The sequence below is a fragment of the Chiloscyllium plagiosum genome, chromosome 25, assembly GCF_004010195.1.
Source record: "Chiloscyllium plagiosum isolate BGI_BamShark_2017 chromosome 25, ASM401019v2, whole genome shotgun sequence".
Lineage (NCBI taxonomy): Eukaryota > Metazoa > Chordata > Chondrichthyes > Orectolobiformes > Hemiscylliidae > Chiloscyllium > Chiloscyllium plagiosum.
The window spans coordinates 14,417,666-14,431,447 of NC_057734.1; the positions used below are offsets into that span (position 1 = coordinate 14,417,666).

At 38.8% G+C, this 13,782-nt stretch overlaps 1 protein-coding gene across 4 annotated transcripts in view; it reads left to right on the forward strand.

The window, feature by feature from the left end:
* The window catches only part of trafd1 (TRAF-type zinc finger domain containing 1), a 43,800-nt gene extending 32,554 nt beyond the window's left edge, over window positions 1-11,246 (forward strand). The window contains exons 10-12 of one of the 4 annotated variants that reach the window (XM_043715559.1): window positions 1,269-1,593; window positions 5,121-5,196; window positions 7,956-11,246. In XM_043715559.1, coding sequence (XP_043571494.1) covers window positions 1,269-1,593; window positions 5,121-5,196; window positions 7,956-7,997 — 443 coding nt within the window. In that variant the 3' untranslated portion in view covers window positions 7,998-11,246. Of the gene's footprint in view, window positions 1-1,268; window positions 1,594-2,376; window positions 2,963-5,120; window positions 5,197-7,955 lie in introns of those variants that run through there. The other 3 variants (XM_043715560.1, XM_043715558.1, XM_043715561.1) reach the window with 3 other exon arrangements.
* Window positions 11,247-13,782: the final 2,536 nt, after the last annotated feature.

Genomic DNA, 13,782 nt, shown 5'->3' on the forward strand with positions numbered 1-13,782 from the left:
CCGTGCTACAACACAGCATTTGCTCAATAATCACCTTCTCTGCTTAGTTTGGGTTCTGCCAAGGCTGCTCAGCACAGACCTCATGACACTTGGTTCAAGCATAGACAAAAGGATTAAGTTCTAGAGGTGGGGTGAGAGTGTTTGCCTTTGACATCAAAGCAGCATTTGACAGATTCTGGCATCAAAGTGCTCTTGCAAATCCAAAGCTAATGGGTGGGTTGGGAGAAAAAGAGACACCCCACTAGTTGGAGTCATGCTTAGCACACAAGGTAATTTGTGCAGGAGTTCCTCATTGCACTCAGTCACTTCTAGCTACTCAACCCTGGGTCTGTCTTCCTTCCATCAAAAGATTAGAAGCACCCTTCATGATTCCAAAAATACTGAAGTAGTCCATGTTCATATACGGTCTTGGGCGATAAGCGGCAAGTAACATTTATTGCATAAGTGCAAGGCAAAGATCACCTTCAGTTGGAGGGAACCATATTCATGATGTTCAATGGCTTTACCAGTGCTGAGTCTCACTCCTTGCGGGACTACCATTGAGCAGGAACTGAACTGGACCAGCCATATTAATGGCTGCAAGAGAAAGACCAGAAGCTGGGAGTCTGATGCATACCATCCTTGACTCTCCAAGTTTTTTTCACCTACAAGATACAAATTGAGTATGATGGCAAATTCTGCAGTTGCCTAGATGACTACAGCTCTAACAGGACTTGAAGCTTGATATTAATCAAGGCAAAAGGGAGTGCATGACTGGTACCCATTAACACTATGCTACAAAATGCTCTGCAGCATTTGGCCAAAATTCCTTTTTAACCATATCTTTCAAATCTGTGACCTCTGCCATCTCCCAAGGACAAGGGCAGCTGATGCCTGGAAATGCTTCCACTTGCATGTTCTCCTTCAAGCTGCAATATCTTGACTTGAAACTACATGATAGTTATTTTGCTGCCACTGGATCAGAACCCTGAAACTCCTTTCCTAATAGAACAATGGATGTACCTATCTCACAAGGAATGCAGAAGTTCAAGGCTCAGCGCCATCTTGAGGGCAAGTGGACAAAGGCCATAAGTGCTGACCTAGCTCGTAACACTGTGTTATCCTGTGGTTAAATTAAAAATCTGGTTATAGCAGTGTGGAGGTTTCTGTGTTCTGTTTATGTAAATTTTTTGGAGCACATTGTGTTTATGCTTAGTGAGTTTAGAAAGAATAGTTTTGTTTCAGAATCGATAGTTTCAATGCTCTTCATGATTTATGTTCTGATTCAGGAGATGTCAGGCCAAATTATTTTTCGCATCTGGACAATGTCCAGGCAAGACCAGCGATTCGACCTGCACAAAAAACAAAACCAACAGGAGCTCCAGCAACATTTAGACAGGGGATTGGTGCCCATAAGTCTCCAGCAAGTCCAGACACGGAGACCAGTACCCTAAATACAAGAAGTACAAAGCTTCCCAACAGAGAAACATCTGAATTGAGGCGGCGGGCCCGGAAACCTTTGGAAACATCTGTGGGTTCTACTCGTCCTATTGGAGATGTATTTCCAGAAAGCTACAAATCAAACTTTCCACATGCACCCACTGCTAGATCCAGGTGAAAGTGTGTTCAACAATAGGGCCAAGTAAACAAGCATCTAGATTGTTAAAATGGATGGTTATTTAAAACAACCTAGTCTAATCACCTGTGGGATACAAATAGTTTTGATTTCTAGACACTGGTTGTAGGGATGAGGAGAAAATGAGCTTTTCCATGATGGTTGATTGCCCTAAATGTATTTCCCAATTTGTGGAGTTTGTATGGACCAAGAAAGCCAGGATTCTTGCTTCTAATCCTTGACCAGTGACTCCTCCCACTGAAAAATACATATGTTGTTCAGGTGACTGCATTGGGCTCTTTGTAATGTCATCCAGCTTATTGTTGACTAGAGAGCTCTCCGTTTGAACTTTGATCTCAATAGCAACTTGGATGTGATAGACTTTGTGCAGAGCATCCAATGAGTTATGCTCCACTTGCCAACACCTTCTGGAGAGCAGGGTTGAAAATTGGAGGGGGAAGTACCCATGTGCCCTCCTGTTCAAAGTGCTCAAAACTGCATTTTGTTTAGCCATCCCTCCTGTCCTGTGTCACCTGTTTATTCAAACTGTGTTCAGATGCTGGTTTGCTTATCCCTTTGGATTGTGGTTCTCTTGTATATTAAGTTTTTTTTGGTGACTCTGCTGTTTCATGTGCTTTTGTACTGTTCTGGTGCATGCATTGGTTTGACGTGATTCCTTACACAACGCATTTTTCTTGTGGTCTGAGTAGCTCACTTGCTCACCACTTCATCTAAGAATGAACCATGAAGTAGAACTGTTTGTTTCTTTGTTTCTTTTCCAGTGTTGTATCACTGAACAACACAAGTCCAATGTTTGTAAAGCCAGGGAAGCAGTTGGAGTTTAGGAAAGGACATTTCCAATGGTGGTTCTTAATCGTTATCCTGGCTGCATTTTGGTTAACATCAAACAAAGCTGAGATTGGCTAAGGAAATAAATTCTCCCATGGTCGAATAGCTTGCCGCCTCTTTCTGCCAATGTTTGGACATGGAATTGAATTGCTGTTCCTGTAGAATCATAAGACTTGTCATCTGGGAGGGGAGAAAGGTGATGCGGGAGAAAGGGAGCCATTCCTTTTTTAAATGAAAATGCAGATTCCTGATTTGAGAATCAGAGGTGAACTTCGTGTGTTTGGTCCTGTATGTCATGAGCAACTATGAAGTTGCTTTCTATCCAAGGTGGCTTCTATTTTAAAAGGATCTGCAGAGTCTCCAGTGATAATTATATTCATTGAAGCTGGGAACTGTCAGTCCTCCAACATAAGTAGATATTGTAAGAGTTTCTGACAATGTAGTTAAAGCAGCACTTCCCAAATTCTGTGTTAGACCAATGTAATACAGTTTAAGCATGAGAATAAATTGTTTTACAGATTCACCTGTTTCTTGTTTTCAGCGTTCTGCCTGTTTGTGCCAATTCAGCTTGGTGCTTAAAAGCCCAGAAGACTTTTCTTGTGGAAAAGTGCAAAGGTTGTGTTGCTTTAATGTGTTAAACACTGTTCTTTCTTTTCCAGAGCTCTGTATTAAAAGATAGTCATTATTAGACAAAATGGTGGAGATTTGGAATCAGGCACTGGGTTATGTGTCATTCCTGAGTGGAAATATACATAAATGATCTGGATGAGGACACTGTTGATATGATCAGCAAGTTTGCAGGTGACACGAAGATTGGTCAAGTAGCAGAAACCATATGGGTCTGTCAAAGAATATAGGAGAATATAGATAGACTGGAGAGTTGGGCGGAGAAGTGGCAGATGGAGTTCAATCCAGGCAATTGAGGTGATGCATTTTGGGAAGTCTAATTCCAGAGTGAATTATACAGTAAACGGAAGAGCCTTAGGAAAAGTTGATGAACAGCGAGATCTGGGAGTTCAGGTCCATTGTACGCTGAAGGTTGCTGCACAGGTGGATAGAGTGGGCAAGAAGGCATGTGGTATGCTTGCCTTCATCAGACCAGGGTATAAGAGTTGGCGGGTTATGTTAAAATTGTGCAAGACATTAGTTCGGCTGCATTTAGAATACTATGTACAGTTCTGGTCACATTTCCAAAAGGATGTGGAAGCTTTGGAGAGGGTGCAGACAATGGTTTACGAGGATGTTGCCTGGTATGGAAGGTGCTAGTTATAAAGAGAGTTCGAGTAGGTTGGGATTGTTTTCATTAGCAAAAAGGAGGGGTGACCTGATTGAGGTCGACAAAATCCTGAAGGGTATAGACAGGGTAGATAGAGATAAGCTTTTTCCCCAGGATGAAGGATTCAATAACGAGAGGTCACGCTTTCAAGGTAAGAGGTGAAATGTTTAAGGGGTATATATGCGGCAAGTACTTTACACAGAGGGTGGTAGGAGCCTGGAACAGGTTGCCAGCAGAGATAGGAGAGGCAGACACAGTAGATTCATTTAAGATGCGTTTGGACAGATGCATGAGTAGGGGAGCAGAGAGATACAGATGCTTAGGAATTGGGTGACCGGTTTAGACAGTACATTTGGATCGGCTCAGGCTTGGAGGGCTGAAGGGCCTGTTCCTGGGCTGTAAATTTTCTTTGTTCTTAAATAAGACATGGCCTCTTGAACCTGCTTCACCATTTACCAAGATCATTATTGATCTTTGGCCTTAAGTTTACTTTTCTACTAGGTGCTGAAATCCATAAGCTTCTAAAAATGAATCAATTGCAGCTAGGAATTTATTCAACAATAGAGCATCTGCAGTTCCCTCTGGAGAATTCCAAAGATTCACAGTCCACTCACTGGAAAACAAAAATTCTCATTTCAGTATTAAATGATCAACCTGTTCTCCTGAGACTGGTTTAGTCAGTAAGGAGAAAGTGCCTCTGAGCATTATGGTCAGATTTTGTTGTGGTATTTGTTTCAATGAGATTTATTTCTCATTTTTTTCTAAATTGCAGAGATTCTACTTAGTCTCACCTCAGACCAGTCCACCAATCCGAAGTCAATCCGAATCTAGTGAATCTTTGTGCAGACTCTTAAGATTCTAATACTCTGCATCTGTGGAAAGAGAAGTATCTCCAGCACTCTGTTTAATATTGTTTTGCAATCCATCTGCCACCTCATAGACAAGTTAATGACTAGACAATAATCTCATCTTTATGCCCTTCCCATAGCTGACCTTTTCACTTTGTTTCAGTCATCAGTTATTTTGGATACATTGCACTCTAATTACTTTACATGAAAAAAACATGGATTGTAAATAATATTTTTCCAAGGCTATTGTGTGGATTATTTTGAAATCTAGTTCAAGAGATCTGTTTTCTCTCCAGGCTACAAACATTAGAAACTCCAAGATTTTTCTATGTAACCATAACTTCTTAATTTATTGCTTTTTTTTTCTCCAGATCTTTTCAATTTGGCATATGTCCTGCACTGTCAATCTTGGTTCTCACTGAAAGCAAAGAACCCCAGGCGAAGATCAGTATTTATTCTGGGTGATCTTCTCCATTACACATAACCTGTGTTTAGTAGAGCTGATTTCTTTTTTATTCTTGCTGTCTTTATAAGTCCTGTGTTTACTTTTCAGTCTGAGAACAGAAGGATCCAGGGTTTCTCGGAGCACAGTTCCTCCAATCTCGAGGAGCAGAGTGCCAGGAATCAAGGTAAATAATTTTTAAATTGCATGGGAAATATGACCTTTGATTTGAAGAAACATGGTCATTTAAAAAATAAACTCAGAAGAACTAATGCATTATCAAGTTTCTATAAGCTGGTCAGGGTAAGGTTTCAGTATTGTCTAATCACCAATATATTTTGTTTCTCTCCTAACGTTGCCCAGTTTGGAATGTAGTTCCTGAGGCACTGGTGATAATTTAACTAAGTGTGTTTCTTATGTGACTTACAGAATTAAGTGTTGGGAAATTAGCGGACTTTAGGGGGTGTTACAATCTCCATAGAAATGGTGACAAATAATTAAAATCTCCAAAACTGACTAAAAGGGTCACATGCCGTGATTTCAAGTTAAGAGGTTTTGCATTTACTGTGCCATAAGTGAAAGAAACATTGGTTCAACAAGCAATTTCCATAAGCAATTTTCACTTTTTTAAAAAAAAAATAGGTTTATGCCATCTACTTAAAATGATCAAAAGGCCCAATTATTTTTTACTCCGTCCCTCGTGTGGACATTTCCTTCTCTGAAGTCCAGCCCCAAACTATTCTCTGCTCCTGATAACTTGCCTCCTTTTTTTCTCTTTTCTAGATGAATAACTTCTCCCCAAACTGACTCAGTTCCCTGGTGATCTTTCTCTAGCCAAAGCCTCAATTAAATTGTCATGTCTTAAATTCAAGAGCATTCCATATGGTGAACAATTGAGATCTGCTGCTTCTGTTTTTGCTCTGTCTCAGGATTTTGTGGACTGACCTGTCTGAAGTGTCCATGCACTGGAGATATCTTGACTCCGTACTGTCTTGAATGAAATAGACAGTTTGAAGTATAGGTTTTGCAGGTCCTGACATTCCTAACATCAATGTGAGATTTGGAGAATGGTTGTTTACTCAGTCATCAAAAATGCTCTTATCCAGATGTAAACATCTTGTGTGTTCTTCCTGGTAAATCATTGTGGCCCACTCTTAACCAAGCCAGCCCAAACTCTTGTGACCTAATCAGCCAAATGACCCTTGCATCAGTGGCTGTCAAAGCAGCAATCTTACAATAAGCAAGGGATATGGTTATCTGAGACTGGAACCTCCATTTTCCACATACATTGACTAGATAACTGCCGTACAACTCTGAACCAAAGATGACAAAGTACTTTTTCTGAGAGAATTGGGGTAACTAATCCTTTGTCACAGTGTTTGATTACTCCTTGTGATTTCCAGAAAATTGCCAACCTGCATATTTTAGACCTTTTCTTTTTGAAGTCTGTTGCTGAGCCATGTAATGATTCTGTATTATCTTTTAAGAGCCCACAGAGCAGTTGTCTGTTCTGTTGTAGATGAGGAAAAAGTAGCAAGTGTCCCAGAAATCATACAGCAAGTCGGGATATACAAGCTCACTATGCAGGTGCTAAGTGGACCCTGCTTTCTTCTTTTTGTTGAAACCAGCAACTTATGGCACAATTATTTTACTTAATTGGTCTTTTGACTGATCCAATATTTAGATTAATCTAGCTGATCGTCTACCTTTAGTTTTGCTTGTTATGACTGTGCTAGTTAGCCTCATCTGCTGTGCATTACTTGTATGCTGTTTTACAGTGCTTAATGCTGCTAATCCAGGAGTTAGTCTGTTCCATTACTTTGTTTCTTGGAACAAGTGTTGCCATCTGGTTCCACCACCTATACTCAAGTGGTAATCCTGCTTCAAAGTAGATAGCAAGAAGTCTGTTAAGGTTAAAATCTTTCAGGTTCATAAATAGCTTGCTGTAACTTGTTTGAGTTCAGGCATTAGTAATCACAACTGAGCAATTGTACACTTGCAGGAAAAAAGATGCAAGTTTGTTAAATATTCCTGTTTAGTTACAAATATCCAATTTAATACTTTTTAATAAAACTTTAATTGAATGTTATGTTGAAAATCTGTGTCCTTGAAGAAAATTAGCACGGTGGCTCAGTGGTTAGCACTGCAGCCTCAGTGCCAGGGACTCTGGTGCAATTCCCACCTTGGGTCACTGTCTGTGGAGTTTGCACATTCTCCCCGTGTCTGTGTTGGTTTCCTCTGGGTGCTCGGGTTTCCTCCCCCAATTCAAAGATGTGTTGGTTAGCTGGATTGGCCATGGGAAATTGTCCATGGTGTTAGGTGCATTAGACAAGGGTAGGGGAATGGGTCTAGGTGGGTTACTCTTCAGAGGGTCACTCTTCAGAGGGTCGGAATGGACTTGTTGGGCCAACGGGTTTGTTTCCATACTGTAGGGAATCTAATCAAGTTTCCATACTGTAGGGAATCTAAAAAAGATTAAAAAGTTAATCTTTTTAAATGTTTTATTTGTTTTGATTTTCCTGATGGCTCAGTTGGTATGGTCCAAAATTGAACCAGGCCAAGGAGGCCCCAAGTTTAACACTCACAGCACAAACTGGAAATCAGTCTCTGCCAGGTTGCAAGTTACAATTATTCTCACACTTCTGAGCTAAGGAAAGAGAATTAGTAGCTGCTGGGATTCTTGCATCTGATCATTAGCTTAGCATCTTGCATCTGATCCTTAGTGGGTTAGGCACACATTGAGTGCATATGGTGAAGAGTTTGCTCATACTGAGCTTACAAATGAAAAATAACTGCTCAAGTGATGATAAGAGAACTTTGTTTTCATAGAATTGCGCTGTAGCATTTTCAGGAAAGTGGTGTTATGGTTGTCGGGTATATGTATGTTTGTTTTACCTACTACAAAAACCCATATGATTGATAATTATATATCTCTTTCCATTTCAGCAGAAAACAAGACCAGAAAATGATGAGAAAGAAGAGGAGTGATGAAATGGAACTACACTTGTTACAATGGTGTCCAACTCCTAAATTATATCTAGTGCTAAAACTCAGGATGTTCTTTTATTTTCTATGCAAAAGAAATATTTATCTGAGTGTGGTTTAAGTGGTAGTGTGTTTTTATTTCCTCTCAACTCTTGTTTTCATTGTGAGGTTTAAAAAATATATACTCTTACCAGGAGCTCACTTTTTTGGATCCCTGCACCACATAAGTAACTTAAAAGGCAGTAGAAAATTTAATTTAGGCATTTTGTGCACTTCATTCAAGTGAATAATGTGGAGACATTTGACCACACAACTGACCGGTTAGGGAAGAAAACAGTTCACGTTGATACTCATTCCATTTCAGTGGGGTCTGCTTTGGAAATTTGCAATCTTGAACCCACAACCTAAGGATATGATTTTACGTTGTGTGATCAGTCTGAAGCATCACATAATAGGAAAGGACTACTAATAAGTTCAAAAGACTTAGTGTCCCAAATGAAGAGTAATACCTAACCATCCCAGTTATAGTTGGGGTTTGGTGACAACCTGAAATTTTTGTTCAATTTTTCTGTTTTATCTCTTGTCATTTTAGGTAAGGGTGTAACACTTTCAATGCTGGTAGTGGTGGTATTTACCTTTTGAACTTTGTTGCTTTCTGTCATTTTTTTTAACTCCTTGCTCTGTTCTCTCTTATAGGAGTTAATTTTATCTCTGCTTGTATTATGTTCCATCTGTCTCTTTTGAATTCATTTTTTCATACAATTTAAGTAACAGCACAATATATACAGAATTGGAGAAATAACTTTTGTCTTTGAGGAAATTGTACATGTAAAAGTTTTAATCTGCATTTTGGGCATGGCAGATCAGTCCTAATTACTGTGAAGAGGTAATGTTTTTAAGACAGTTGTGTTGTGTGGGGATCACATCAGTTTCTCTGGACTAGTTTTGACAATAAATTGTAGGGGCACTTCATTGGATTGTACTTTAATAATACATAGTTAATTTGAAAAAGCAGTAGGTGAGCTTGAATTGTCCTTCAGATCTACAGTCTCATTGGAATAAATTGTAGCATTAAGATGCTTCATTGCAAAACTGCTTGCAACCTGTCCAGTTTTGCATCATTTTAGAAGCTGATAAAGACTATTTAATAAACTGTACTACTTACATAGTTAAGGATTTCAGAAATGTACATGAGAGAAGCTAAGAAGTTCAAGACCTCTAAAGGTGGTAAAAATGCACAGGAAACAGTTGCTCGCGTGGAAGAGGAAGATGTGTATAACAGAGTATGTTCAGTCTGGCCAACTGGGGCAGAGCAAAGATGTATGTATAGGATGGAGATCTGTAGAAAGAGAACTTCAGCCTGAATCAGCTTTGGCATATGTCTTTGATCCACACCATGGAGCACCTTGTTGGGATTGGGTTACCACTGTGCCTGTCTGCAGGTGAAAAATGTCGTCCAATTGGCAGGATAAACTCTGTTGTAGGAAATTTGTCTATATATGGCAGTAAATAGAAATTACTTGCTGGTCTTGAAATTTGAATCTCTTCAACCTTTTGAGTTTTAATAGAAAAACATGGCTGCCCCTTTTCTGTCCTTTGCAGTAACTTCAGTTAGATCAACTGGTAAAGGTTTTACTGCCTATGTAGGAGGCAGATTCATACTTTTATTGGTATCTATTTGTTGCCTGAAGAGATGTCTCTTTAGATTTGGAATTGTCTTAGTAGACAGAAGTTCCAGTTTTTAATGTGAAATCATCGTTTGGTGTGGGTCAGGTGTAAGCGAGTTCTACCACTGACTCCGCAACTGGAGTGCTGTGGGACATTTTAAAATGTTGTATGTGTTCAGTGGGAAAATATCCTTTCTTGCAGTTGGTGTATTTGTATACTTTTAAATATCTTTATTGTAAACTTGTTTTTTAAAATGTATGAGGTGGCTCTTGATTTGCTCCTGTTTAAACTTGACTTACGACTTATGAGAGTTCGAAGAGGTACTACCTGCTACAAATTCTGCTTGGTCATAAGGTTGTGACATCAGTAAAGAAATGTTTGTTTTAATTATTTTAGAAACATTGACCAGGTATTCATCACGAAACTCAAATTTAAGTTTATCCCTCAAGGTAAGGGTGGTCATTGCACCTATCTCTTAACATTGACTGTGATTTTTCTTCCAACAATGTGCTGGCTCTGTGCCTAATTAGTTCAGGATCAAGTATCAAATTGAAACCCAGGCAACACCAGTACATTGTGCATCAGTAACTGAATGAGCAAATATAACTGCGCAATAACATGCCTAATATTCTTGCCCTGTGCTCAGCAGCTTGAGAGGCCACCACTGCTTTTGTCTTGAGCAGATCATGGGTATAGCTTGCTAATATTATGAAGACCCCTTTTTTAAGTCAACAAATTGTTACTCAGTCACAAGTTGTGATAACTTTTTTTAATTTTCCTTCCATCTCTCCAAAGTTCCTTTTTTTTTCCTTCCTCACTCTTGATTTTAGGTCCTCTGGGTAGAGCTGTGGGCTGTTCTTGGAATAATGGTGGGCTTTGCAGCTCTAAGCAATTCATTCATTCATTGAATTAATCATAGATGCTTTTTCCTTAATGTGATACTGCATTAATGGGAGATTGAAGAGGAGAGGACTTATTATAGGTTCGGTACTTTTACTTGAGATAGTGTTGTTAATGATTTCCTGAATATTTTAAGAAATGGGTGGGAGAGTAAACAAAGATTTACTGTGTCTGTGTGCATATGTTTGTCGTTCTATAGAATAGACTAAAATCTATACCTCATTCTTGGATAGAGAGGTGGTAGAGGTATGGAAATGATATGAATGCTGCAATTTTATTAGTCTTGAGCACAAGCTTAGGAATCTCAAAAGTAATTATTAGCTGGCTAGACTGTAAAGATCCTTACAAATCTGAATTGTTTCACACCAAAATTACTTACCACTCCTGGCCAGTTCATTTCTTTCAATTTTAAAACTTGAGGATACACTTATTCAGTGTGCTGTGTTCTCTAAACTAATGTTGATTATACAGTATGTAACCATCCCATTCACTGTGGACTGAATTTGGTGACTGTATCCTTTTTTAAATGACTGAAATGTTCTGTCTCATACCATTGTGGTTTCTTTATCACCAGCATACAGTTAACTGCAAAATCTTGTCAGCTACTTATGATTTTTAAAAAATTAGCTATCTGTAATGTGTAAATGTATTGACTTGCAATATATAATAAAGGTTGTGGTTCGACCTGTTTTTGTGAAATTTAAGTGAATCCTGTAATTGCAAATTTCAGAATTATGCATTTGCTGCACTGTTTGTGCTGGCTCTCCAAATGAGCATTGTGCCTAGTGTTATTTCTGACAAAGTTGCACTGTTCCTTTTATCTAACCTTTTTGAATGCCTCAACTTGTCTCCAGTACACTTAGTGGATGTAGGTTTGCTCACTGAGCTGGAAGGTTCCTTTTCAGATGTTTCATTACCCTACTAGGTAACATCTTCAATGGGCCTCAGGCAAAGCAATGCTGAAGATTCCTGCTTTCGGTGTTTGGGATTCTTGGGTTTCAAGACCGTACAACATTTTTTGTTTGAAATAAAGGTCAATATTCATTTTCCTTCCCTATTAGTCACTGAACTTGGATGCTAGCTTTGAGATTTATGCATGATTACACCCAAATTTCTGTGCTGTAGGAGTCTGTAGTCTTTCCCTATTCACAATCTTGTGTCAAGCTCACCACTTAGCTTCCTACCAATATTTGTCATCCACAAATTTGGCAATAGTACATTTGCTTTCCTCATTCAAGTTATTAACATTTTAAATAATTGTGGCCAGCATTAATCCTTGTGGCATTCCATTAGTTACAGTTTGTCATTACTGAAAATGACCCTGTAATCCAACTCTAGCTAGTATCACTTAGCCAATCCTGTGTGTGTACTGGTAGCATTTCTAACAATGGAGTTGTAACTTTTAAGTTACTATGCATTAGGCTATTTAGAAAATGCCTTCTGAGGATCTGGATACATTGCATACGTTGAATTTGAATGAATTTGTGAAACCATGCTAACTCTACTTGATCAAGTATTTCTAAATGCTCTGAAATTACATCTTTTACACTAAACTAACCTTTTCCTAATAACAAATATTAAACTAACTGACCTAAAGTTACCTGTCTTTGATTTAAAAAGGGAAAACAAAAGTGCTGCATTGTCAGTTTTCCCAATAATCTGACACTTCTGCAGCTTCTAAGGAAGTTACTACATAAATAGTGAATGCACTGATAGTAATCTTTCATGATTTATCCAATTAGGTCCCAATAGTTTGCTCAGCACTTTTTCTCTCGTAGTCAATGTATTTATTTCTTCTGTTGTTCCTTATTTGGTGTTTTTGGAATGCTGTTAGTGTATTCTACTCTGGATTAAATAAATACTTTGCATTAATCTTCACTGTCATTTCCTGATTCCTTGTTCCCCAAGGGGCCTTTTGGTTCACTTCTCTCTCCCTTTTTTAATGTATCTTAAAGAAGCTCTAGCTGTTCCTCTTGGTATTATTTGCAAGTTTGCTCAGTTTTTTTAAAAGAAAATTAGGGGAAAATAATGAAAATCAAGAAAAGTTTTACAATCCTCTACCTTACCACTAATGGATGGTTTATCCCCTTCCTAGGATCATTTTTTTATTAGCAAATTTTTTTAACTTTACAAGCATAAAATTATTGAAAAATACAATCAATAACAAATCTGTATAATAAAGAAAAACAAATTTCAATGCAACTACTGTCTCCTATTAAGCTACCCTCTAATGTGTGTGGAGTCAGAGGAGATAGTGGAAACACTAAATGAATATTTTTCAACTGTATTCACTGTAGAAAACGACACTGTTAAGGAGATTACTGAGATATAGGCTACTAGACTAGGTGTGATTGAGGTTCACAAGGAAGAGGTATTAGAAATCCTGCAGAGTGTGAAAATAAGTAAGTCCCCTGGGCCGGATGGGATTTATCCTAGGATCCTCTGGGAAGCCAGGCAGGAGATTGCTGAGCCATTGGCATTGATCTTTAAATTGTCATTGTCTATAGGAATAGTGTCAGAAGACTGAAGATTAGCAAATGTGGTTCCCCTGTTCAAGAAGGGGAGTAGAGACAATCCTGGTAATTATAGACCAGTGAGCCTTACTTCAGTTATAACCTTTTCCAACACTTTACCAATAAGAGATAGGATTTATAATCATCTAGAAAAGAATAATTTGATTAGGGATAGTCAGCACGGTTTTGTGAAGGGTAGGTCATGCCTCACAAACCTTCAAAAGAGTTCTTTTGAAGGTGACCAAACAGGTAGATGAGAGTAAACCGGTTGATGTGGTGTATATGGATTTTAGCAAGGCGTTTGATAAGGTTCCCCACAGTAGGCTATTATACAAAATGTGGAGGAATGGGATTATGGGAGATATAGCAGTTTGGATCAGTAATATGCTTGTGAAAGAAGATGGAGGGTGGTGGTTGATGGGAAATGTTCATCCTGGAGTCCAGTTAACAGGTGTACCGCAAGGGTTGGTGTTGGGTCCACTGTCATCCTGGAGTCCAGTTAAGTGGTGTACCGCAAGGGTTGGTGTTGGGTCCACTGTTGTTTGTCATTTTTATAAACTACCTGGATGAGGGCATAGAAGGGTGGGTTAGTAAATTTTTCAGATGAGAGGTCAGTGGAGTTGTGGATAGTGACGAAAGATGTTGTAGGTTACAGAGAGACATAGATAAGCTGCAGAGCTGGGCTGAGAGGTGGCAAATGGGAGTTT